The 27,369-nt window shown below is 43.9% G+C and overlaps 1 protein-coding gene across 1 annotated transcript; it reads left to right on the forward strand.

The window, feature by feature from the left end:
• Positions 1–8,598: 8,598 nt before the first annotated feature.
• LOC135542629 (calsequestrin-2-like) lies at positions 8,599–19,867 on the forward strand. Its single transcript, XM_064969737.1, has 11 exons — positions 8,599–9,314; positions 12,926–13,010; positions 14,476–14,576; positions 16,839–16,947; positions 17,674–17,747; positions 17,864–17,994; positions 18,329–18,374; positions 18,476–18,530; positions 18,824–18,924; positions 19,042–19,116; positions 19,292–19,867. The coding sequence occupies exons 1-11, from the start codon at positions 9,078–9,080 to the stop codon at positions 19,508–19,510; spliced, it is 1,233 nt and encodes a 410-aa protein (XP_064825809.1). The 5' UTR covers positions 8,599–9,077; the 3' UTR covers positions 19,511–19,867.
• Positions 19,868–27,369: the final 7,502 nt, after the last annotated feature.

Here is a 27,369-nt window from a genome sequence, read left to right on the forward strand (position 1 = left end):
TTGCGTTATATGCCCACCGGACCAACCACCCTCCTTTCGTTTTTTCCCTTGAGTAACCTTCTGTCTTATGTAACCATACTAAACGTAAAATACTGTATTTTACTAATTTACTATGTTATGATTTACATTTACTACAGTGCCTTGTGAAAGTATTCGGCCCCCTTGAACTTTGCGACCTTTTGCCACATTTCAGGCTTCAAACATAAAGATATAAAACTGTATTTTTTTGTGAAGAATCAACAACAAGTGGGACACAATCATGAAGTGGAACGACATTTATTGGATATTTCAAACTGAAAAATTGGGCGTGCAAAATTATTCAGCCCCCTTAAGTTAATACTTTGTAGCGCCACCTTTTGCTGCGATTACAGCTGTAAGTCGCTTGGGGTATGTCTCTATCAGTTTTGCACATCGAGAGACTGACATTTTTTCCCATTCCTCCTTGCAAAACAGCTCGAGCTCAGTGAGGTTGGATGGAGAGCATTTGTGAACAGCAGTTTTCAGTTCTTTCCACAGATTCTCGATTGGATTCAGGTCTGGACTTTGACTTGGCCATTCTAACACCTGGATATGTTTATTTTTGAACCATTCCATTGTAGATTTTGCTTTATGTTTTGGATCATTGTCTTGTTGGAAGACAAATCTCTGTCCTAGTCTCAGGTCTTTTGCAGACTCCATCAGGTTTTCTTCCAGAATGGTCCTGTATTTGGCACCATCCATCTTCCCATCAATTTTAACCATCTTCCCTGTCCCTGCTGAAGAAAAGCAGGCCCAAACCATGATGCTGCCACCACCATGTTTGACAGTGGGGATGGTAGGGTTCAGGGTGATGAGCTGTGTTGCTTTTACGCCAAACATAACGTTTTGCATTGTTGCCAAAAAGTTCAATTTTGGTTTCATCTGACCAGAGCACCTTCTTCCACATGTTTGGTGTGTCTCCCAGGTGGCTTGTGGCAAACTTTAAACAACACTTTTTATGGATATCTTTAAGAAATGGCTTTCTTCTTGCCACTCTTCCATAAGGGCCAGATTTGTGCAATATACGACTGATTGTTGTCCTATGGACAGAGTCTCCCACCTCAGCTGTAGATCTCTGCAGTTCATCCAGAGTGATCATGGGCCTCTTGGCTGCATCTCTGATCAGTCTTCTCCTTGTATGAGCTGAAAGTTTAGAGGGACGGCCAGGTCTTGGTAGATTTGCAGTGGTCTGATACTCCTTCCATTTCAATATTATCGCTTGCACAGTGCTCGTTGGGATGTTTAAAGCTTGGGAAATCTTTTTGTATCCAAATCTGGCTTTAAACTTCTTCACAACAGTATCTCGGACCTGCCTGGTGTGTTCCTTGTTCTTCATGATGCTCTCTGCGCTGTTAATTGACCTCTGAGACTATCACAGTGCAGGTGCATTTATACAGAGACTTGATTACACACAGGTGGATTGTATTTATCATCATTAGTCATTTAGGTCAACATTGGAACATTCAGAGATCCTCACTGAACTTCTGGAGAGAGTTTGCTCCACTGAAAGTAAAGGTGCTGAATAATTTTGCACGCCCAATTTTTCAGTTTTTGATTTGTTAAAAAAGTTTGAAATATCCAATAAATGTCGTTCCACTTCATGATTGTGTCCCACTTGTTGTTGATTCTTCACAAAAAAATACAGTTTTATATCTTTATGTTTGAAGCCTGAAATGTGGCAAAAGGTCGCAAAGTTCAAGGGGGCCGAATACTTTCGCAAGGCACTGTACATTACATCTAGTCTATGAGACCAGGCTGGGAAAGGTTAGGGTAAACATAAGATAATCCGAAGTAACATTACTACAAGTAACGTTATTACAAGTAACGTTACTACAAGTAACAAAGCTAGCCCATGCTAGGCCCCTAACCCGGCTAGCAGAAGGCCAACAGCCACTCTTAGGCTATAATATCCTTTTTGCCAACTGACCCGGACCCCCTTCTACTGCCGGTACGGGGCACGGAACCCCGCCGATTCTTCACGACTGGACTACCGACGAAATCTGCTCGATGGGGTACTTAAATTTACTAGCCCGCTAACGTTAGCTGTCTAGAGCACACCGGACTGTTAGCTTAAGAGGCTCATTGGACAAATTCTTCGGCCACTATACCTATTTTGCCAATTGGCTTGGTTTACCACACGGAGCCCTGCTGATCCGTCTGCTGACATATTCAGCACGAGGGGGCCACAACAGACTTTCTTCCGTCGCAACGTCCTTTTAAGTTGCCTTCTGCTAGCTGCTAGCCACGGCCCTCTAGCTGCCTGAAGCCACTCACTGGACTCCCATGAATACTCGGCTACACATGCCTCTTCCTAACGTTAATATGCCTTGTCCATTGCTGTTTTGGTTAGTATTTATTGCCTTATTTCACTGTAGAGCCTTTAGCCCTGCTCAATACGCCTTAGTGAACACTTTAATTCCACCTCCAACACATTCAGTGACATCACCTGGTTTTCATTGTCACTCTATGCACAGGTTTACCCCCACTGTATTCACATCCTACCATACCTTTGTCTGTACATTATGCCTTGAATCTATTCTACCGCGCCCAGAATTCTGTTGCTTTTACTCTCTGGTCTGAACGAACTAGGTCGACCTGTTCTTTTAGCCGTACCCTTATCCTACTCCTCCTCTGTTCCTCTGGTGATGTGGAGGTTAACCCAGGCCCTGCAGTGCCTAGCTCCACTCCTATTCCTCAGGCTCTCTCATTTGTTGACTTCTGTAACCTTAAAAGCCTTGGTTTCATGCATGTTAACATTAGAAGCATCCTCCTCCACTCTGCCGGATGTCCTAGCCATGTCTGAATCCTGGCTCAGGAAGACTACCAAAAACCCTGAAATTTCCATCCCTAACAATAACATTTTCCGACAAGATAGAACTGCCAACGGGGGCGGAGTTGCAATCTACTGCAGAGTTCTGTCTTACTATCCAGGTCTGTACCCAAACAATTTGAGCTTCTACTTTTAAAAATCCACCTTTCCAGAAACAAGTCTCACTGTTGCCGCTTGCTATAGGCCACTCTGCCCCCAGCTGTGCCCTGGACACCATATGTGAACTGATTGCCCCCCATCTGTCTTCAGAGCTCGTGCTGCTAGGTGACCTAAACTGGGACATGCTTGACACCCCGGCCATCCTACAATCTAAGTTTGATGCCCTCAATTTCACACAAATGATCAATGAACCCACCAGGTACAACCCCAAATCTGTAAACACAGGCACCCTCATAGATATCATCCTGACGAACTTGCCCTCCAAATATACCTCTGCTGTTTTCAAACAAGATCTCAGCGATCACTGCCTCATTGCCTGCATCCGTAATTGGTCCGCGGTCAAACGACCACCCCTCATCACTGTCAAACGCTCCCTAAAACACTTCAGCAAGCAGGCCTTTCTAATCGACCTGGCCCGGGTATCCTGGAAAGATATTTACCTCATCCCATCAGTAGAGGATGCCTGGTCATTCTTTAAAAGTGCCTTCCTCACCATCTTAAATAAGTATGCCCCTTTCAAAAAATATCGAACCAGGAACAGATATAGCCCTTGGTTCTCTCCAGACCTGACTGCCCTTGACCAGCACAAAAACATCCTGTGGCGTTCTGCATTAGCATTGAATAGCCCCTGTGATGTGCAACTTTTCAGGGAAATTAGGAACCAATATACACAGGCAGTTAGGAAATCTAAGGCTAGCTTTTTCAAGCAGAAATTTGCATCCTGTAGCACAAACTCAAAATAGTTCTGGGACACTGTAAAGTCCATTGAGAATAAGAGCACCTCCTCCCAGCTGCCTCCCCGATTCCCCCTTCACCCAAATCCAGATAGCTGATGATCTGAAAGAGTTGCAAAATCTGGACCCCTACAAATCGCCTGGGCTAGACAATCTGGACTCTCTCTTTCTAAAATTATCTGTCAAAATTGTTGCAACCCCTATCACTAGCCAGTTCAACCTCTCATATCGTCTGAGATTCCCAAAGATTGGAACGCTGCAGCGGTCATCCCCCTCTTCAAAGGGGGAGACACTCGAGACCCAAACTGCTACAGACCTAGATCTATCCTACCCTGCCTTTCTAAGGTCTTTGAAAGCCAAGTTAACAAACAGATTACCGACCATTTCGAATCTCACCGTACCTTCTCCGCTATGCAATCTGGTTTCAGAGCTGGTCATGGGTGCACCTCAGCCAAGTGACAGGTCCTAAATGATATCATAACTGCCATCGATAAGAGACATTACTGTGCAGCCATATTCATCGACCTGGCCAAAGCTTTCGACTCTGTCAATCACCACATTCTTATTGGCAGACTCAACAGCCTTGGTTTCTCAAATGATTGCCTCGCCTGTTTTTACCAACTACTTCTCTGATAGAGCTCAGTGTGTCAAATCGGAGGGCCTGTTGTCCGGACCTCTGGCAGTCTCGGGCCAACTCTCTTCTCTGTATACATCAATGATGTCGCTCTGTATACATCAATGATGTCGCTCTTGCTGCCGGTGATTCTCTGATCCACCTCCACGCAGACGACACCATTCTGTATACTTCTGGCCCTTCGTTGGACACTGTGTTAACTAACCTCCAGACGAGCTTCAATGCCATACAACACTCCTTCCGTGGCCTCCAACTGCTCTTAAATGCAAGTAAAACTAAATGCATGCTCTTCAACCGCCCGTCCAGCACCACTACTCTGAACGGCTCTGACTTAGAATATGTGGATAACTACAAATACCTACAGTAGGTGTCTGGTTAGACTGTAAACTCTCCTTGATGACTCACATTAAGTATCTCCAATCCAAAATTAAATCCAGAATCGGCTTACTATTTCGCAACAAAGCATCCTTCACTCATGCTGCCAAACATACCCTCGTAAAACTGACCATCCTACCGATCCTCGACTTCGGCGATGTCATTTATAAAATAGCCTCCAACACTCTACTCAACAAATTTGATGCAGTCTATCACAGTGCCATCCGTTTTGTCACCAAAGCCCCATATACTATCCACCACTGCAACCTGTACGCTCTCGTTGGCTGGCCCTCGCTTCACTCTCGTCGCCAAACCCACTGGCTCCAGGTCATCTACAAGTCTCTGCTAGGTAAAACCTTGCCTTATCTCAGCTCACTGGTCACCATAGCAGTACCCACTTGTAGCACGCGCTCCAGCAGGTATATCTCACTGGTCGCCCCCAAAGCCAATTCATCCTTTGGCCGCCTTTCCTTCCAGTTCTCTGCTGCCAATGACTGGAACAAACTGCAAAATTCACTGAAGCTGAAGACTCATATCTCCCTCACTAGCTTTAAGCACCAGCTGTCAGAGCAGCTCACAGATCACTGCACCTGTACATAGTATTATGAAAATTATGTTCTCAATGTTCGTAAACTGAACCTCAATTAACTACTCAGTCTGAAACCCAGAATTTATAAGATACTGGTTGAAATGAAAACAGACTGAGGCCCAGCCAACAATAGTCTAATGTTTATTCATGAGGACGTCCTAGTCCGTTGTACAAAACCATCCATTCTTATACTGGCTCCTTATGCACATACCTTCACACACAAACAGCAGGTATCCTACGCACATACTGTATCACTACCCAGCCGACAAAGATTAGGGAGACGGTGAGAAGTACTCCCTGTCCTCCCCCAAGATTAAGGAGACCCTGAGAAGTACTCCCTGTCCTCCCCCAAGATTAAGGAGACCCTGAGAAGTACTCCCCGCCCCTCCCAAATCTCTGAGGCCTAGCTAGGTCGGCACCGAATTTTGCTCAGACAGACTGTGTTTAAGATACTATAAAGATATTTTGTACAGATATATTTTACCCTAATTCTGACTAAAACTACACACATCATTAATTATAATTTTACTTACTAAAACTACACACATCATCAGATTATAATTTTATGATTCTAATCATTTTCATAGAATTATAAGGTTTCAGAGTGAATTATTTCATCATTATCTTTCAACAAATTTTTTTTTTATCACATAGCCAATCTGTAAACAGCCCATCCAACTACCTCATCCCCAAACTGTGTTTATTTATTTATCTTGCTCCTTTGCACCCCAGTATCTGTACTTGCACATTCATCTTCTGCAAATCTACCATTCTGCAAATCTACCATTCCAGTGTTTAATTGCTATATTGTAATTACTTCGCCTCCATGGCCTATTTATTGACTTAACTCCCTTATCTTACCTCATTTGCACTCACTGTATAGACTTTTTGTTTTCTTTTTTTATGCTGTATTATTGACTGTATGTTTGTTTATTACATGTGTAACTCTGTGTTGTATGTGTCGAACTGCTATGCTTTATCTTGGCCAGGTCGCAGTTGCAAATGAGAACTTGTTCTAAACGACCCTACCTGGTTAAATAAAGATGGGGAAAACAGTGACAGACCTGTTGCATTACATTAACTAACCTTAGCTAAAGTAACAGTTTGAGCCACACAGTTAATCAAGTTCCTATTCTTTAAAAAGGGGTGCCTTGGGAAAACTCTGTATCCGATATTGTGTTAAGATTTCTGCTAAAAATGAAGAAATATATATTATTTCGCATGCAACCAGTTGTTTCTACTTGCTACGTTAGCTAACTTAGTTTGTTAGCTAACGTTAACTGGGCTAACTAGCTGGGATGAAACCCGGCCACAATGAAATCAACTCCACAAAACTGTAAAGTTAGAAGAGGGATGAAGAGCCACGGCAGCTTCATTTTCTTCGCAATGACTGATGCTTGGTCAGCCTCTCGTTCGGTCTGAAAACACCGTAATTACAGGTTTTGACGTATCTCTGTAATATTGTGACAATTTTGTGTGTGTTCTGTCAACCTGGTCTCAAAGACTAGATTTAACATAGAAAACGTAAATCAGAGACACCCAAATTAGTATGATATATTATGTTTGGTATAGTTACATAAAACAGGTTACTGAAAGTTACAATATGTCATTTTTTTGGGTGACCTGACAAAATTCACATAGAAATGTGAGTTTTAAATCTTGAATGCAAGTATAGTAAGTGGTAACTACAGATCAGAACAGATCTCTGTTCTATGCCTTATTTCTAGGCTTCTCCTTCTTCAGTTTCGTTTTTGCATCTTTTACTTTTGGGGTTTGTACACCAATTGCAAACAGCTGAAAATACAATATTTTTAGTTTGGAAATATATTTCACAACGATTTAGATGGTACAATGATTTTCTACACAATGACTGCTTGTTTTGTTACATAAACTGAAATTAGGCAAACTATTAGAATTTTAGCAACCAGGAAATGGCAGAGCTATTTCTGCATCGTGCCTCTTTATTAAAGAAGCACTATGCAGAAATCGCTCCTCCATTTCCTGGTTGTTAAATTCTAATAGTTCGCCTAATCTCATGACGGATAACTTTAGCATTTTAGCCACTTTGCAAATACTTACAACTTTTTAGCTACTTTGCAACTACTTATCATGTTAGCTAACTTTAACCATTTAAGCTAACTCCTAACCCTATCCTTAACTCCTAACCTTAACTCCTAGCCACCTAGTTTATGTTAGCCACATCAAATTGGGATTCGTAACATATTGTACGAATTGCAATTCGGAACATATCATACGAAATGAATGATGGACATCCACAAATTAATACATACCATAGGAAACGTAACATATCCTACTACATGGCAGGAGACAGATTTCCTTTAACTATGTTTACATGTAGCTCGAGTCCAGGTTGGTTCTGTACATTGCTTCTTTTTGTTTCAATGGAAAGAGGCCTCAATCTGCTGCTCAGTTGATTTGAAATTGATCAAGCACAAAACGCATTCAATCACAGTTATGTACACACCCTTGGTCCATGCTGTTAGTCCCCCTGACAAATATAGGACACAGACATAAACATTTGTAAACTTTTCTCTCATGTCTTAGATGGCATTGTAAGTGTTATTTTGACCCTCTCCCCGGCCGTGGAGCTACATTACACAATGAACAAATCTGTATTCAGTACGCTCATCTGCACCATGGTAACACATTGTTAGTCTGGGTACCAGTCTGTTAAGATATCATTCCACTCCTTGCCATTTGGCATATGACACGAAGTACAAGGATTGGAATGTTAGCTAAACACACTGTGTCTTCCTTAGCACAAACAGTGGCTTGTGTGAGGGCAATGATTACATTTCCTTCACATTGTAGATCAGGCTTTAGACCTATTATTCTTAAACACTCTACTGTATTAGGATAACATGCATTGCTGTAACAGCACTTCACATTACTGAAAACACACTCATTGCTAAAATAATGGTGATCCTGATCAACTTCTCTCCTCCGCCCCACACCCCAACTCCTTGGCTATTCCCCCGACAGCTAGAGAGATGTTTCATCATGTCATGCGCTGATAGAGAGACAGGAGAACCCCAGGGGGTTTCCACTATCTATCTATCTGTCCTCTTTTCTGCAGCCCAACAGTTATTTTAAGCCCAGAAACAACTGGCCTCCTAAAAAGACCCCGAAAGTGCAATAGAAAGGGGGTCACTTGCTATTTTATTGTGAGCTTTCCACTCTGCCAAAACACCCCGGATTCACTTTTGGGGACTTATTTTTTCAACCACAGTGTGAGGCAAGCAAGAGAGAGAGAGAAGGAAAGAGAACTAGAGAGAGTGAGGAAGAGAGAGAGAACGAGGAAGGAAAAGAGGCAGAAAGAGAGCTAGAGAGAGTGAGGAAGAGAGAGAGGAAAGAGAGGACGAGGAACGGAAAGCGCGAGAGAGGCAGAAAGATAACTAGAGAGAGTGAGGGAGAGAGAGAGAGGAAAGAGAGGACGAGGAAGGGAAAGCGCGAGAGAGGCAGGAAGATAACTAGAGAGAGTGAGTGAGAGAGAGTGAAAGAATACAACCAAAGCTGGAGACTTTAGGATAAACAATAATTCTTCTCTTGCTTGTTATTTTCAAAAACATATTTTTCTGTTTCTTTAACTGGTGCAAATTGGTGGCTAGTACTGGCTACTACCCATTGAAGGCTAAAGGGTTCTAGTTCTGTATAGTTTCCCCTGCTTCTTCCAGTTCCTACTCATTGTCCACTAGTGGGCATTTCCCTCTAAGAAGCATGCAGCTCCTCTGGCTGTCCCTATTGCCCTGTCTGTACCTGGCCTCGCTGTGCTCTGCAGAGCAGGGACTGGAGTTCCCAAGCTTTGACGGGAAGGACCGCGTTCTGCACATCAACGAACGCAACTACAAGAAGGCTCTGAAGAGGTTTGACATGCTATGCCTACTCTACCATGAACCGCAGCCGGCTCACAAAGGCAGGCAGAAGCAGCTTCAGATGACTGAGCTTGTGCTGGAGGTAAGAGGGGGAAGAGGAGATGAGGTGAGAGTGGAGGAGAGAGAGGGGGAGAAAGTAGTGCAGGGATGTTCAGATGCTATAGGTCAGCCAACAGGGGCCAACATTCCTTGTCTGAGGGTCAGTGCTATCCGGAATCCTTGGGATGTCCCTACCCCCCATTGAAGTTGAAATTTAAAATTGTTAAATTAAGGGTTAAGATTAGGGTTAGGTAAGGGTTATGGTTAAGGCAAAGGTTTAGGGTAGATACGTTCCAAGGATCCCGGATAGTAAATGTTTTCTGGTAAGCAAGGTCAATAAGGTAGTGAATGCTCTGGATAAGAGCGTCTGCCAAATGACTTAAATGTAAATGTAAATGTAAATTATGAGATTATTATTCGACCCCAAGACAAAATGTGTAGAGCACAGACAAAAGGTCATTTTAACAGATGAGGATGGGGACATGTAGAGCTTTAAGGTTTAATGGTAATCACAGTGAATTTATACATTTAATTTGATAATTGACATGGAAGATATATTACACATCCTAGTTCCTTAGATACATCTTTGTAAAAGCATATGTTTGTTCCCAAGGTCAGCATCGTCTTTCCATCACATTAAAGCTGGTTGATTTACATGGCTTCCCTCGCTGAAGTTAACCGTCTGTCACTTCAACTCCGGTGACATCATAAATAGAGTTGACATCTTTATGCGCTACCAGGACATTTTAAATGAGGATTGCTGGACACTGTGTGGACAAGGGAAATAAGTTCTGTGCCTGGACAGCTGCTATATGACCATATTAGAAGCCTTTGTAAAAGATTTGATGCCAGAGATTACTCAAAGCCAAATGGCACCTCAATCACACATACCTTTCTGTCACCCAACTACCTCATCCCTATATTGTTATTTATCTTTTGCTCTTTTGCACCCCAGTATCTCTACTTGCACATTCATCTTCTGCACATCTATCACTCCAGTGTATAATTGCTAAATTGTAATTATTTGACCACTATGGCCTATTTATTGCCTTACCTCCCTAATCTTACTACATTTGCACACACTATATACAGATTCTTCTATTTTGTTATTGACTGCACGTTTGTTTATTCCATGTGTAACTCTGTTGTTTTTGTCACACTGCTTTGCTTCATCTTGGCCAGGTCGCAGTTGTAAATGAGAGCTTGTTCTCAACTGGCCTACCTGGTTAAAGAAAGTTGAAATTTAAAAAAATGAAAATGTTGATTGGTAATTTCAGAGACAGAATTACCTCGTTTCTTGTAGAACAGAGCAATATCATACCATCAGGACGTGATGATTATGGGTATTCCCATGTTGATTCCCCCAATGTCCCAGCACTGTTTCTAGGTCATCTTATAATTATAGTTTATACAGTGCATTCTGAAATTATTCAGACCCCTAGACTTCTTCCACTTTTTGTTACATTACAGCCTTATTCTAAAATGGATTCAATTACAAATGTTCAATCAACACACAACACCCCATAATGACAAAGTGAAAACAGGATTTATACATTTTTGCTCATTTATTAAAAATGAAAAAGAGAATTACCTTATTTAGAAATACTGTGTTTCTACACCTGCATTGCTTGCTGTTTGGGGGTTTAGGCTGAGTTTCTGTACAGCACTTTGATATATCAGCTGATGTAAGAAGGGCTATATAAATCAATTTGAATCAATTTGATTTACATAAGTATTAAGACCCTTTGCTATGAGACTCGAACTTGAGCTCAGGTGCATCCTGTTTCCATTGATCATCCTTGAGATGTTTCTACAACTTGATTGGAGTCCATCTGTGGTAAATTCAATTGATTGGACATGATTTGGAAAGGCACACAAGGTCTCGTAGTTGGTCCCACAGTTGACAGTGCATGTCAGAGCAAAAACCAAGCCATGAGGCCGAAGGAATTGTCCCACAGTATTGTGTCGAGGCACAGATCTGGGGAAGGGTACAAACAGCTTTTTGCAGCATTGAAGGTCCCCAAGAACACAGTGGCCTCCATCATTCTTAAATGGAAAAAGTTTGGAATCACCAAGAGCAATAGGGGGAGAAGGACCTTGATCAGGGAGGTGACCAGGAACCCGATGGTCACTCTGTCAGAGTTCCTCTGTTGAGATGGGATAGCCTTCCAGAAGGACAAACATAAACAATCAGGCCTTTATGGTAGAGTGGCCAGACGGAAGCCACTCTTCAGTAAAAGGTATATGACAGCCCACTTGGAGTTTGCCAAAAGGCACCTAAATGACTCTCAGACCATGAGACACAAGATTCTCTGGTCTGATGAAACCAAGATTGAACTCTTTGGCTTGAATGGCAAGCGTAATGTCTGGAGGACATCTGGCACCATCCCTACGGTGAAGCGTGGTGGTGGCAGCATCATGCTGTGGAAATGTTTTTCAGCGGCAGAGACTGGGAGACTAGTCAGGATTGAGGGAAAGATTAATGGAGCAAAGTATAGAGATTCTTGATGAAAACCCGCTCCAGAGCGTTCAGGACCTCAGACTGGGGTGAAGGGTCACCTTCCAACAGGACAAGCACACAGCCAAGACAACACAGGAATGGCTTGGTCTCTGAATGTCCTTGAGTGGCCCAGCCAGAGCCCGGACTTGAACCCGATCTAACATCTCTGAAGAGACCTGAAAATGGCTGTGCAGCGACGCTCCTCATCCAACCTGACAGAGCTTGAGAGGATCTGCAGAGAAGAATGTAATGTGAGAAATTCCCCAAATACAGGTGTGCAAAGCTTGTAGCGTCATATCCAAGAAGACTCGAGTCTGTAATCGCTGCCGAAGGTGCTTTAACAAAGTACTGAGTAAAGGGTCTGAATACTTATGTAAATGTAAATGTAAATGTAAATATTTCAGTTTTTTCTGTTTAATAAATTTGCAAAAATGTCTAAACCTGTTTTTGCTTTGTCATTATGGGGTATTGTGTATAGATTGATGAGGGAAAACAACTATTTAATCAATTTAGAATAGAATAACAAAATGTGAACAAAGACGAGGGTTCTGAATACTTTCCGAATGCTCTGTAACTACTTACTTGGCTCATGAACGTGAACTAATTAATGAAAGAGGCTCCATTGCTTCTTGTGACAGTAAAGATGCATACTAAACAGTAGCTTAACTACTTGCAAACATCTGTTTTTCAAAAAGTGAGAAGTACCCACCCCAGTCACAACAAAAGGACCTCAGTCAAACTCCACTTGAGCCCTCTGCAGTGCAGTGGGAGTTAGGAGGCCTTTGTTCCTCTCTGAGGATGTGTTCTCTGAACAGTAAACAGTGCTGACACTTACAAAGGAGTTTCTCCCACAGTCAGTCCACAGGGTGCTCTCCTCTAGAACCTTGGTGGTCAAAGCTGTGTAGACAAAGACAGCACTGGCTACAGTTGCTAGCCCAAATTCCAAGCATCAGGGAGAGAGGAAGTTGAGCTTGAAAGCAGGTTATATATTTCTATTTCCCACAGTGGACTAATGCAATGCTGAATATGTCTAATGATTTGAGGTGGATCATAAGGAAATAAGTGCCCACAACACCCCAAACAACACATTGTTGCTACGTTGTTGAAATACCAAGTTGGCTGATGACAAATGTTGTGTCTTGTTAAATCCTCAGCTGACTGCACAGGTCCTGGAGGACAAGGACATTGGCTTTGGGATGGTTGACTCTCAGAAGGATGCCAAAGTTGCCAAGAAACTGGGTACGTCATAATTGGTCATAAACTCAGCAAAAAAACGAGCATCCCTTTTTCAGGACCCTGTCTTTCAAAGATCATTTGTAAAAAGCCAAATAACTTCACAGATCTTCATTGTAAAGGGTTTAAACACTGTTTCCTATGCTATGTTCAATGAACCATAAACAATTAACGAACATGCACCTGTGGAACGGTCATTAAAACACTAACAGCTTACAGACGGTAGGCATTTCAGGTCACAGTTATGAAAACTTAGGACACTAAAGAGGCCTTTCTACTGATTCTGAAAACACCAAAAGAAAGATGCCCAGGGTCCCTGCTCATCTGTGTGAATGTACCGTAGGCATGCTGCAAGGAGGCATGAGGACTGCAGATGTGGCCAGGGCAATAAATTGCAATGTCCGTACTGTGAGACGCCTAAGACAGTGCTACAGGGAGACAAGATGGACAGCTGATCGTCCTCGCAGTGGCAGACCACGTGTAACAACACCTGCATAGGATCGGTACATCCAAACATCACACCTGCGGGACAGGTACAGGATGGCAACAACAACTGCCCGAGTTACACCAGGAACGCACAATCCCTCCATCAGTGCTCAGACTGTCCGCAATAGGCTGAGAGAGGCTGGACTGAGGGCTTATATGCCTGTTGTAAGGCAGGTCCTCACCAGACAACACCGGCAACAACGTTGCCTATGGGCACAAACCCCTGTCGCTGAACCAGACAGGACTGGCAAAAAGTGCTCTTCACTGACGAGTCATGGTTTTGTCTCACCAGGGGTGATGGTCGGATTCGCGTTTATCGTCGAAAGAATGAGCATTACACAGAGGCCTATACTCTGGCGCGGGATTGATCTGGTGGTGGAGGGTCCGGATCTCAATCCCATTAAGCACGTCTGGGACCTGTTGGATCGGAGGGTGTTGGCTAGGGCCATTCCCCGCAGAAATGTCTGGGAACTTGGAGGTGCCTTGGTGGAATTGTGGGTTAACATCTCGCAGCAAGAACTGGCAAATCTGGTGCAGTCCACGAGGAGGAGATGCACTGCAGTACTTAATGCAGCTGGTGGCCACACCAGATACTGACTGTTACTTTTTATTTTGACCCCCCCCCCCCCCCTTTGTTCAGGGGCACATTATTCAATTTCTGTTAGTCGCATGTCTGTGGAACTTGTTCAGTTTATGTCTCAGTTGTTGAATCTTTACACATGTTATGTTTGCTGAAAATAATGCAGTTGACAGTGAGAGGACATTTCTTTTTTTGCTGAGTTCATATTCCTGGTCAGGTCATATGGTCAGGCAAATCCCTGGTCACAAAACATGAATATGGAAACAAGGCTTCTGAACTAATCCTTTACATCAAAAATATCAAAATACCATAACCTCTACAAAATAGGTATTTGTCAAGGCTTGTTTTCCAGTTGGCACTCAGTCACCAATGCTTCCTGAATCCTCCTTTCCTCTGGGCTCTCAGGTTTGGAGGAGGAGGGCAGTCTGTACATCTTCAAGGACGACCGTGTGATCGAGTTTGACGGGGAATTCTCAGCAGACACCCTGGTGGAATTCCTGCTGGATGTGAGTAGGATCAAAGGGAGGGAAGCGGGAGGTAGGAGAGAGAGGGAAGAGGGAGGGAGGAGAAAGAGGGAGGGAGGAGAGAGAGGGAAGAGGGAGGTGGAAGTGGGAGGTGGGACAGAGAAGAGGGAGGTAGAAGAGAGAGGGGGGACAGAGAAGAGGGAGGTAGAAGAGAGAGGGGAGAAAGGTAAGAGGAAGGGGGAGGTAGTAGAGAGGGAAGAGGAAGAGGGAAGAAGGGAAGAGGGAGGTAGGAGAGAGGGAAGAGAGGTAGGAGGGACAGGGAAGAGAGAGGTGGGACAGGGAAGAGAGAGGTGGGACAGGGAAGAGAGAGGTGGGACAGTGAAGAGAGAGGTGGGACAGGGAAGAGAGAGGTGTGAGAGAGAAGGAAGAGAGGTGTGAGAGAGAAGGAAGAGGGGGTAGGACAGGGAAGAGGGAGGTGGGACAGGGAAGAGGGAGGTGGGACAGGGAAGGGGGAGGTGGGACAGGGAAGGGGGAGGTGGGACAGGGAAGAGGGAGGTGGGACAGGGAAGAGGGAGGTGGGACAGGGAAGAGGGAGGTGGGACAGGGAAGAGGGAGGTGGGACAGGGAAGAGGGAGGTGGGACAGGGAAGAGGGAGGTAGGAGAGAGAAGGAAGAGAGGTAGGAGAGAAAGGGAAGTGGGAGGTGGGACAGGAAAGAGAGAGGGAGAGGGAAGGGGGAGGTAGGAGACAGGGAAGGGGGAGGTAAGAGAGAGGGAAGTAGGAGAGAGAGGTAGGAGAGGGAGGGAAGAGGGAGGTGGGACATGGAAGAGAGCGGTAAGAGGGAGGTGGGACAGGGAAGAGGGAGGTAGGAGAGAAGGAGGAGAGGTAGGAGAGAGGGAGAGGGAAGGGGGAGGTAGGAGAGAGGGAAGGGGGAGGTAGGAGAGAGTGAAGTAGGAGAGAGAGGGAAGAGGGAGGTGGGACATGGAAGAGGGAAGTGGGACAGGGAAGAGGGAGGTGGGACAGGGAAGAGGGAGGTGGGACAGGGAAGGGGGAGGTGGGACAGGGAAGGGGGAGGTGGGACAGGGAAGAGGGAGGTGGGACAGGGAAGAGGGAGGTGGGACAGGGAAGAGGGAGGTGGGAGAGAGAAGGAAGAGAGGTAGGAGAGAAAGGGAAGTGGGAGGTGGGACAGGAAAGAGAGAGGGAGAGGGAAGGGGGAGGTAAGAGAGAGGGAAGTAGGAGAGAGAGGTAGGAGAGGGAGGGAAGAGGGAGGTGGGACATGGGAGAGAGCGGTAAGAGGGAGGTGGGACAGGGAAGAGGGAGGTAGGAGAGAAGGAGGAGAGGTAGGAGAGAGGGAGAGGGAAGGGGGAGGTAGGAGAGAGTGAAGTAGGAGAGAGAGGGAAGAGGGAAGTGGGACATGGGAGAGAGCGGTAAGAGGGAGGTGGGACAGGGAAGAGGGAGGTAGGAGAGAGAAGGAGGAGAGGGAGGAGAGAAAGGGAAGAGGGAAGTGGGACATGGGAAGAGGGAGGTAGGAGAGAGAAGGAGGAGAGGTAGGAGAGAAAGGGAAGAGGGAGGTGGGACATGGGAGAGAGAGGGAAGAGGGAGGTAGAAGAGAGAGGGAAGAGGGAAGTGGTACATGGGAGAGAGCGGTAAGAGGGAGGTGGGACAGGGAAGAGGGAGGTAGGAGAGAGAAGGAGGAGAGGGAGGAGAGAAAGGGAAGAGGGAGGTGGGACATGGGAGGGAGGTGGAAGGGGGAGGTAGTAGAGAGGTAGGAGAGGGAGAGAGAGAGAGAGAGAGAGGGAAGAGGGAAGTGGGACATGGGAGAGAGTGGTAAGAGGGAGGTGGAAGACAGCAGGAAGAGGGAAGTGTCTCTTCCTCCAGTGTAAGAGGGATAGAACCACAAGGGGAGAAGACTTCCTAGCTCATCATGTCATAAAAAATTAACAGCCTCTGCCTCGTTAGATGATATGTAAATGCTGCAATGTAATGCAAGGCTCAGCAGGAGAACACTAAGTCCTCTCCCCCTTGTCTTTCCTGGGAAAATAAGCAGAGTTGGTGTTTGAAGGGATGTTGTAACTGGTAAATACAGCTGGTGGTGTAGTTTGAAGGGAGTAGAGAGGCAACATGATAAATTAATAAAAGATAAACGCAAGGAGTAAACTTCTGTTGTTCATGTACAGTACAAGCAATGCTTTTTGCCTGGTACACGTGGCAACTTTTCTGTTATTAAAGGCAACTCACTCATCACAGACCACACTCTCCCACTGTGTTAATAAATGGCCGTGCTGTTGTGTTGCTCTGCCCCATAGGTGTTAGAGGACCCAGTGGAGCTCATCAGTAATCCTATGGAACTGAGGGCCTTTGAGAGGATGGAGGAAGACATACGCCTCATTGGTTACTTCAAGGGAGAAGACTCATGTGAGTTTGTGTGTGCCAAAGCATGCATTATGAGATGGCCTGTTCACACGAGTCAAACAAGTGAATTGTGTGAAGAACTCATGGGAGTGAGAAATTGTCTCTTGCTTTAAGGTGCACTCGTCTCAGTGTGGTTTCATACTTCAGCTGTCCAAATCAGCCCCCTTAAAATCTCCCTGCTGTTCCTGCCCAATACTCCCCAGAAGCTCACTACTCCACATAGGACCTAATAGAGGCAAATAGCCATTAAGCCAGATGCTATAAAGACACTTTGCTCTGGGCTGATCTACACTCCTTCTTGCCTCCTGAGAGGCTTTTAATAGTTTCTAGTTCTCTGTCTAATAGGTCGAGAGCAATTATAGACAGTGCTGCTCCAAAGAAGAAACAGAGAAACGAGAGAAGGGAAGATAAAATCTCATATTTGACAGAGGCGTGATGCAGCTTTTATTAGGAAAAATCCTATTTCGGAGAGAAGATTGTAGGTCCTACGGCCGTGACCTTGGGGCTTATTGAGAGGATAGCCTGGTGCCTCAGAGGCTGGATGTAAAATGGTTCTGTTACTGAGGAGGAGGAGGAGGGAGAGAGATTACGCTGGGAAATTGAAATTGAATGTCAACCCTTGTTTTCCTGATCACATAGCTTTCTGAAGGAAGATGAGTTTTGAATGCAATCCTACCAAACTGTAATCTCTTTCTTTCTCTCTCTCTTCCTCTTCTTCCATTCTATCAGACTACAAGGCGTTCCAGGAGGCCTCAGAGCGGTTTCAGCCCTACATCAAGTTCTTTGCCACATTCGACAAAGCTGTAAGTACAGTACACTCCACAAACCCGAATCAAGCCAAACCTGTGTGCGTGTAGACAGTATCTAGGTCCGTTTCAACGCAACATCAGTGATGGATAAGTTGTGTGTTGTGATGCAGACGGCGAAGCACCTTTCTCTGAAGATGAACGAGGTGAACTTCTATGAGCCCTTCATGGAGGAACCAGCCATCCTCCCTGGCAGGCAACTCTCAGAGATGGAGATAGTGGAGTTTGTCCACCAACACAAAAGGTAACCCGAAAAAATATTTCATTTAAGGGCTTGAACACACCAATAGCGTTTGCCTCCCGAGAGCGAACCGTGTGCAAACCGATTTTACATGTAGAATCACGTGAAAATGTTGTCAGTCAGACTTCACTGAACGATCGGTAGATGAACAGGAGATCCACATTCAATGCGACCCTTTAGTTCCGTGGTTCTAACTTCTCCCATTGGTGCAGATGGATCATTAGAATCCAGTCATTTTTCATATCATCACTGCTATTCTTCCTGATCTCATATGGATGACCCAGTTTACTGTTGGATATTCTTGAAATGTTGTGTGGCTGCGGTCTGTCTTCCGCAGGGCGACTCTGAGAAAGTTGCGTGCAGAGGACATGTTTGAGACGTGGGTGAGTTACCTACAGTGTTAGTGTACCTCTCCCTGAGAAAAAGGAATTATACTGGTGGTATTATATGTGTACCCTTTACAAATTCAACGTCCCTTTCCCAGGAGGATAACCTGGATGGGATCCACATTGTAGCCTTTGCTGAGGAGGAAGACCCAGGTTTGTTGATCTTTTATTTTCTCATTTGTAAAGCTGGAATCCTTAAAATGGTGAAACTGCAACGTCCGTTTGGAATGTTACAACAACAAAGATGTTACTGAAAAGAACAGAACAGCAGAATATGTACTGCAATTTCCTCTTTGGCCACACAATAAAAATAATAACAAAGGTGCTGGGGCAGACAGTGGCGCTGTTTCCCCTAATGCGGATTCCATATTTAACACAGTACATGGGTAGGGACACAAATGGGTGTGTACAAATATCTCTAAGCTGTCCATCTGTGATTTCTCCAGATGGTTATGAGTTCCTGGAGATCCTGAAAGATGTGGCCAGAGACAACACCAACAACCCTGAGCTCAGTATAGTGTGGATAGACCCTGATGACTTCCCACTGGTATGACCTCTGACCCCCCACACACCATCATACTGTATGTGATGACCTATTTCATCTGGTGTGCTTGGTCAGCTTTATAAACTGCACCAATGGTTTGTGTCTGTCTCCCCGATCCAGCTGACCACATACTGGGAGAAGACCTTCAAGGTGAACCTGTTTAAGCCTCAGATTGGAGTTGTGAACGTGACAGACGTAAGTTGAGCTCTCCTTTAACTTAAGTTGTGTTCCACCTGTTGGTTCAACGTAATGGTAAGATAACACCTCTGGACATCTCGTTACAATAGAATCTGTATTACCTCTTGAGCTGAAGACAAAATTGAATTGGATGAGGTGGCCAGTGGTTAAACTTTGATCCCCACTGTGGCAGGCGGACAGTGTCTGGCTGGACATGTCCAACGATGAAGACCTGCCCACAGCTGAGGAACTGGAGGACTGGATCGAAGACGTGCTGTCTGGGAAGGTCAACACTGAGGATGACGATGATGTGAAGGATGATTATGACGGGGTTGACCGGGAGGATAGGCACCAGAGTGACGATCACGATGATCATGGTGATGACTATGACGACCATGATGACAGTGACTAACCTGCAGTCCAGCAGAGATTGCATGTTTTATTGAACAGTCTGGTATTTTATCTTGTATTTTCATGAAAATTGTAGGGTAAAATAGTAGTTATAGAGAATTATCGAATAGTAAACGCTTAGTTTCTTTGGGATTTATTTAAAGATGTCCATGTATAGCTTTACTACGTGATACCAGGTATCTGCAGTGATATCTGCAGTGTTCAGTTCTTTGTACTAGAAGCACTAAAATAACCAATTGTTATCATGCAATTTCTCAGACCATAGCACGTAAATACTTAATTAGACTGTGAAATAAACTGCAACACCAGTACATCATAGAATGACTTGTTACATTTTCTAAATAAAAGCTAAAGCTTCTTTATGGCAGATTGTAAAGGTTCTTATGAGACCAGGTTGTGTTGTCTTGATTCCATAAATACTTGGTGGTATAACTTTGTGATAGTGTATGAATAAATGTAATGTAACCTAAAGGTTTTGGGTGTGTGTGTGTACCGGTGGAGGCTGGTGGGAGGAGCTATAAGAGGGCGGACTCATTGTAATGGCTGGAATAAATGGAACGATATCAAACATATAGAAACCACATTTGACTCTGTTCCATTTCGTCCATTCCAGCCATTACAATGAGCCAGTCCTCCTATTAACCCCCCACCCCCCCACCATCCTCCACTGGTGTGTACATGCAGTGGTGTAAAATACTTCACCCCCAAAAACTACTTAGTAAAAATACTACTATCTGTACTTTACTTGACTATTTATATTTTTGACAACTTTAACTTCACTACATTCCTAAAGAAAAGAATGTAGTTTTTACATTTTCCCTGACACCCAAAAAGTACTGGTTACATTTTAAATTCTTAGCAGGACAGGAAAATGGTCCAATTCACTAATCAAGAGAACATACCTGGTCATCCCTACTGCCTCTGATCTGGCGGACTCACAAAACACACTTGCTTAAATTGTAAATGATGTCTGAGTGTTGGGAGTGTGCCCCTGGCTATCCGTAAATTTAAAAAACAGAAAATGGTGCCGTTTGGTTTGCTTAATATAAGGAATTAGAAATCATATTTTAACTTTTGATACTTAAGTATATTAAAAAACAAATTATTTTAGACTTTTACTAAAGTAGTATTTTACTGGGTGATTTTCACTTTTACTTCAGTCATTTTCTATTAAGGTATCTATACTTTTACTTAAGTATGACAACTGGGTACTTTTTCCACCTGTGTGTGTGTGTGAGCGTGTGCGTGTGTGAGAGAGTGCGCTTCAGGCCCGTCATTACAGGGGCTTCTGGGTGGCACAGTGGTCTAAAGCACTGCATCTCAGTGCAAGAGGCATCACTGCAGTACCTGGTTTGAATCTAGGCTGCATCACATCTGGCCATGATGGGAGTCCCATAGGGCGGCACACAGTTGGCCCAGCGTTGTCCAGGTTTCACTGGGGTAGGCCGTCATTGTAAATAAGGATTTGTTTTTAACTGACTTGCCTAGTTAAATAAAGGTTAAATAAAAAATAATCAAATACTGAGGTCAGACCTCACACTGCCAGCCAGAGTCCTGACCAGCATCCTCTCTGGCTATTCACTTCTCACTATGAATTATTCAAACCGTTCTGAATAATGCAACATCGTTAGTCCTTCTAATGCAGGGTGAGAAGCACAGGCAGCCCACCCCACAACCGCAACCACACACACTTAACACACACACACTCTGGGTGAATCGGTGTTACTGGGTATAAATGAATAATGAGAGATTCAGTTAAAATCACCCCCCTCCAGCTACTCATATGCTGTGGTATGCAGACGGTATGTTTGGATTATGGCAAAATGCATAAACATGCCATGCAATGGCTGAAGGGATGTGGTGGAGGAGCTAAGAGGTTGTATCCGCAGGAGACAGGACAGATGACTGCATGTTCTCCCTGCACCAAGGGAACCAGGGAATGAAAACACTTAAGACCAGAATGAGTGTCTGAATTATGGTTGTGGACCCCAGTGAGGGTCTCCAGGGCCTTCAGTTTTATTGATACCCGTGTCATGACAAAACGTAATGTTCAACATGAATAATGGCTGAAGTAAATGCAAAGAGCGGCTGGCATGTAGTTCATTGGTTGGGTTATTCAGTGTCCAGCACAAGCTCTATGGAAGATGGGATTAAGGAAGGGTTTGGTCGAGAAGGGATACAGCTTTTGTTCAAATTGACTTTTCGGAGCTGGTTTAGGAGAATTTATGCAGCAGGTTAGGAGAATTAGGTTAATGTTAGGAAAAAGGTTAGGTTTTTTTATTTTAAGGTTAGCTAGAATAATTTCTAGACATGGCCTTAAGATAGAGGATAAGAGTAGGTAGAGAATGAGGCTGGATGGAGATTACCTCTATAACACGCTCAACAGTGTGGCCCTAACACTTGTTCATTTTTTTGTGGGGGACTTAGAGGTTTATTGCAGGTACAAAATCAAAGAAAAAGAGACGATTGATTGAGGGGCAGAGTTTTAGTGCCTTCGGAAAGTATTCAGACCCTTTGACTTTTTCCACATTTTGTTACGTTACAGCCTTGTTATAAAATGGATCAAATCAAACCAATTCCTCAATCTACACACAATACCCCATAATGACAAAGCGAAAACAGGTTCAGAAATAGCTTATTTAGATAAGCATTAAGCCCCTTTGCTATGAAACTCGAAATTGAGCTCAGGTGAAGGTCCCTAGAGCTGGCCACCGACCAAACAGGGGAGAAGGGCCTTGGTCAGGGAGGTGACCAAGAACCTGAAAGTCACTCTGACAGAGCTCCAGAGTTCCTCTGTGGAGATGAGAGAATGCCAAGCGTCACGCCTGGAGGAAACCTGGCACCATCCCTACGGTGAAGTACGGTTGTGGTAGCATCATGCTGTGGGGATGTTTTTCAGCGGCGGGGACTGGGAGACTAGTCAGGATCGAGGCAAAGATGAATGGAGTAAAGTACAGAGAGATCCTTGATGAAAACCTGCTCCAGGGCGCTCAGAACCTCAGATTTGGGGAAAAGGTTCACCTTTCAACAGGACAATGACACTAAGCACTCAGCCAAGACAACGCAGGAGTGGCTTCGGGACAAGTCTCTGAATGTCCTTGAGTGGCCCAGCCAGAGCCCGGAATCCGATCGAACATCTCTGGAAAGACCTGAAAATGGCTGTGCAGCAACGCTCCCCATCCAACCTGACAGAGCTTGAGAGGATCTGCAGAGAAGAATGGGAGAAACTCATCAAATACAGGTGTGCCAAGTTTGTAGAGTCAAGAAGACTCGAGGCTGTAATCGCTGCCAAAGGTGCTTCAACCAAGTACTGAGTAAAGGGTCTGAATACTTAAGTAAATGTGATATTTTTGCTAATAATAAAAATTTAAAAAACTGTCTAAACCTATTTTTGCTTCGTCACAATTTAATCAATTTTAGAATAAAGCTGTAATGTAACAAAAAAGTGGAAAAAGTCAAGGGGACTGAATACTTTCCAAAGGCACTGTATGTGCACCTGCCACTATTAGTGCACATTTAAAGGCCCAGTAAAATAAAAAAAATGTGATTTCCTGTGTTTTATATACATTTCCACATGAGGTTGGAATAATACTGTGAAATTGTGAAAGATGCTATTTTAGTGTAAACGCTACTTGAAAAGACCACCTGAAATTTCAGCCTGTTTTGGTGGGATGCAGTAAATGATGTAGTTTTAAAGAAGTTGGCTTTTTTTACAACCAAATCTCAATGTAATTGTAATGTTTCAGATTGTTTTGGGTGATTTCACTAAAAAAAAAACTTACCCCAAGCAACGATTCACTTCCTCATCATCGTTGTGCAGTACAGGGCCTCTAAAAAAACATGAACAAATGCTCCAAAAACACCCAAATATGTAATTTTAGAAACGGAAACGCTCTCAGTATGGTGATGCAGGTGTTTAGATGTTGTACACGTTAAATTGTCATTCCGAACATTATCCACAACGTTATATACCATGCGATGCATTTTATGCAACGTTTCCCTTACCCAGCTGTTCCTTTCTCTGTGTAGCCTCCTGCTGGAATGGAAGGAGAGATATCGCTCGAATCGCAACAAAACGGAATATAATGTTGCAGTTAAAGTTCTGAATGTTGTTTTTTTCAGAGCCCCCATACTGTGTACTTTTCTCAAAAACAAGTGAAATCGCAAAAAAGTGTCTGGACCCTTCTATTACATGGAATTTCCATTGAAAAAAATCGATTTTGTTGTGAAAAAGCAAACTTCTCATTTAATAGACCAATAAGAAAGAGTTTCAAACCTCTGCCAATAACAGCCAATTTTCTGTTGTCCCCTCCCCTCTCAGACCACCCCCAGATAGTTCCAGCTACAGTAAATCCTTGTTTGAGAAATTGCCCTTTGCTATTTTTGTTGATTTTCGACCATTTTAATTGAAAATAATCAGAGTAAGGTACTTAATTGTTACTCAGAAATAATTTGATATTGTGATAAAAACAGCTGCATAGGTCCTTTCAGTGTGTATTCCTGATGTGTTTCAGAGTCAAGCTCCTTGGTCAGGAGAGCTTCGTCAGACTCAGTGAGCACAGGGTAGTACTAAAGATCTGCCCTACCCAGAACTGATCTTGTTCAGCAGAGCCCAAAACCCAAAAGGCCCGACTCAGAGCAGGCTGTGAGAACAAAATACCACTGATCTCTCCCCTCTGCTTCAGTCGGTCTGCACACAGCCAGGCCGGCACACATCACCAAGTCATTACAAAACCAAATGAGGGAAAGTATGAGAAAAAAAAAACATTCTATTTAGATGCAAATGCTTCTCGTTTCCTCTCCACACTCTTGACAATGTATTTCTGTGGCTCTTCTGGAGAGCAAAGGAGAAGCGAGGGTTAAACCGGTGATAGATGAGTAGTGACAGGTGGGCCCGCAGCTAGTTTTCGGGGGATGAGGTCGTGTGCATTGCCGCTGCACACATTCATTTACCCACAAAGCTGTGTGGCGCCCCACTGAGAGCCTGACAGCAAGCCAATTACTATGGGCACCATGACAACAACCAGCCAGCCCCAAAATAACCCAAAAAGGTGACATTTGGCTCATATAGCAGGATCAAACTGTTAATGGGCGATGACAGAGCAGAATGTTTAAAATGGGGTTTGACAGTTAATAGGTCATAACACACTGTGGTACTTGTGGGTAGTCTGGCTGCACTGTATTCATTTAGAAAGTAGTGGAACTCCAGTCTGGACAATTATACACACTGACAGCTCCTTATTGAGCCTTCACAGAAGAGGCAACAAGTAATGGTCATTTCACTTTCTAAGCCTGGGTGACAGTCAATACAAGAGATTTCTTAGTACCAACGGCACTCATTGTCGCACCTATAACCACCCTAGGACCACAGTGTGTGGTCCCAAAAAATATTATTTCAATGGAATGCTTGAAAAACAGTCCTTCTTAGAGCCAGTTAATACATGTTCATACAAATGTTTATTTTACACAAATGCCTGTTGTATAGTGAAATTAACACATTGATTACAATGCGTTGTCAGTTCAGTAAAAAGCAGAGGTCTACAGTATGGGTGCAACCTGGCTAACCTTTAGCCTGGTCTCAGATCAGTTACTGCCAGGTTCGCAGCACAAACAGATCTGTGACCAGGCCAGCAAACCATGACAGAGGTCAATACCCAGGTTAGCATTTATTGGGATGACTCCTGTACCGGAGGCAGCTCTACTGAGTGGTCACTAGCTGGCACAGGCACAAAGGCATGATCTTAACCACACTGCTAACACTAACCTTAAATTAAGAACAAAAAGCTATTTTTTTCGTTTTGATTAATTTTTGCCATACAGACAATTTGACTTTGCCACTGGCACATCTAACGGAAATCGCTCAGTTCTGCCTCCAGGGCAAGACTAATCCCAATAAACGTCAATCTGCGGTCAGTACAGGGAAGGCTGAGCATGTGATAAGGGAATGGCATATGCACACGCTTAGCTACATAAATACATACAGTGTAAAGACAAAGTCCATCAATTATGGGTACAAAAGACTCCAAGTGCAATAAGTATGAAAAAATATTTTCATGACTGAGAAAACAAAGACAGTTGCATTTCCAAGTGGCTTTTATGAGCCACATGCTGACCGTTAAAAATGGTTTGTGTATAACCTGCCATGGCACCATGCGTTTGTTTGTGAATGTGTCAGCACCCAACAGTACCCCCTTGCCATACCAAAGTCTGACACCTTCTGGTTTGTCTGCCAGGGGGCGCCCACAGACAGTTTTGTTTTCATGAATGACATGCAGAGCTGTAATACTGTGGAGGACCTCCACAAACCGGAAGTCCATTCTACATGGGGATTTATGAGATCTTAAGTAGATAGGATCCTGATCACCTCTGAAACAACTCATCCTGGATGGATCTCAATCTGCTACCCACATTCACTTGGGGAGAATATAGGATGCTGATCACCTCTGAAACAACTCATCCTGGATGGATCTCAATCTGCCACCCACATTCACTTGGGGAGAATATAGGATTCTGATCACCTCTGAAACAACTCATCCTGGATGGATCTCAATCTGCCACCCACATTCACTTGGGGAGAATATAGGATTCTGATGTCATGTGTGATTTTTATGTTCATCCTTTTAAATAAGGAACAGACTCAAAGCTACCAGGTCCCCAGATTCACGGCTCAACATGATAACATGCTTGATGACATTGTAATAGAAGATGAACCAGACGGGTGAGTTACAAGGGAGGCTCCTCTTCACCCCCTAGTACTATACTCACCATCTCAAGAGGCAATTAGCTCAATTAACCGCTTAGACTGGTAATAGCTGCAGAATAATCAAATGTATTTATATAGCCTTTCTTACATCAGCTGATATCTCAAAGTGCTGTACAGAAACCCAGCCTAAAACCCCAAACAGCAAGCAATGCAGGTGTAGAAGCACGATTCTGAATAGAGTTCTGCATACCGTGTACAAGGTACACAGGCAGATTGAGGCTGTGTGATACATTAGTGTCATACATTAGTTGTATCGGTGTATCTTCTCTCCCGGAGTGCTCTATCATGCAAAGTAAGCGTGATATAAGTGAAAGCCTGAACCCTGAGAAGAGATATATGTGGGGAATGAATGTGCCGCTTTATAAAGAGCTAACTTAAGTTTCAGCAAATACAGGGTCCTTAATGGACACGTTATCGAAATATGACTACGCTGGGAAGTGGGACCATCCTATGGAAAATGTAAGAGTGGAACGAGACAGCAGCACATCTCCAAAATCCATTACAGAAGCTGTAAATATTGACTTACATCAGCAATCAGGATCCTATGGGATTCCTAATACGTTTGAAGAGCTCTGCTTTACAAACCAGCCATGAGTGTATAATGGTATGTTGAAAATGTTACATAAGTTCATTTGGGATATGGATGGACCATTCTGAGCCCGTGTTGACAGTAGTACTTATGAAATAACATAGTCCTTTATAGTACAGAATAAACTGGTTACAGAGAGAGCTGGCTTGTGGACGAGATGTACTGCAGTAGAACATGCTGTTGTATTGCGACATTGCGCCTGGGAAAGTGCTGCTGTATGCATAAGCCATACTACAGTACACACTTTGAGGTCTAAAAATATATATTTTCTAAACAGATCCCCTGGAGATTGAAGGACTTCAGCCTTGGGGGGGTAATCGTTAAATAGAAATTCTAATTCAATGCCAATTTATACATCACCAATAACAGCTAAAACAAGGTTGTTTTTTAAAATATCAGAATAACAATGAATGCCACCGATATGCATGTCTTGCTCTGTACACCCACAGATCGGGATATAAGGAAATGGGAGGGAGATTGACCCAGTACGCATAGACTTAAAACACCA

The sequence above is a fragment of the Oncorhynchus masou genome, chromosome 6 (genome assembly GCF_036934945.1).
Source record: "Oncorhynchus masou masou isolate Uvic2021 chromosome 6, UVic_Omas_1.1, whole genome shotgun sequence".
NCBI classification, from domain to species: Eukaryota; Metazoa; Chordata; class Actinopteri; order Salmoniformes; family Salmonidae; genus Oncorhynchus; species Oncorhynchus masou.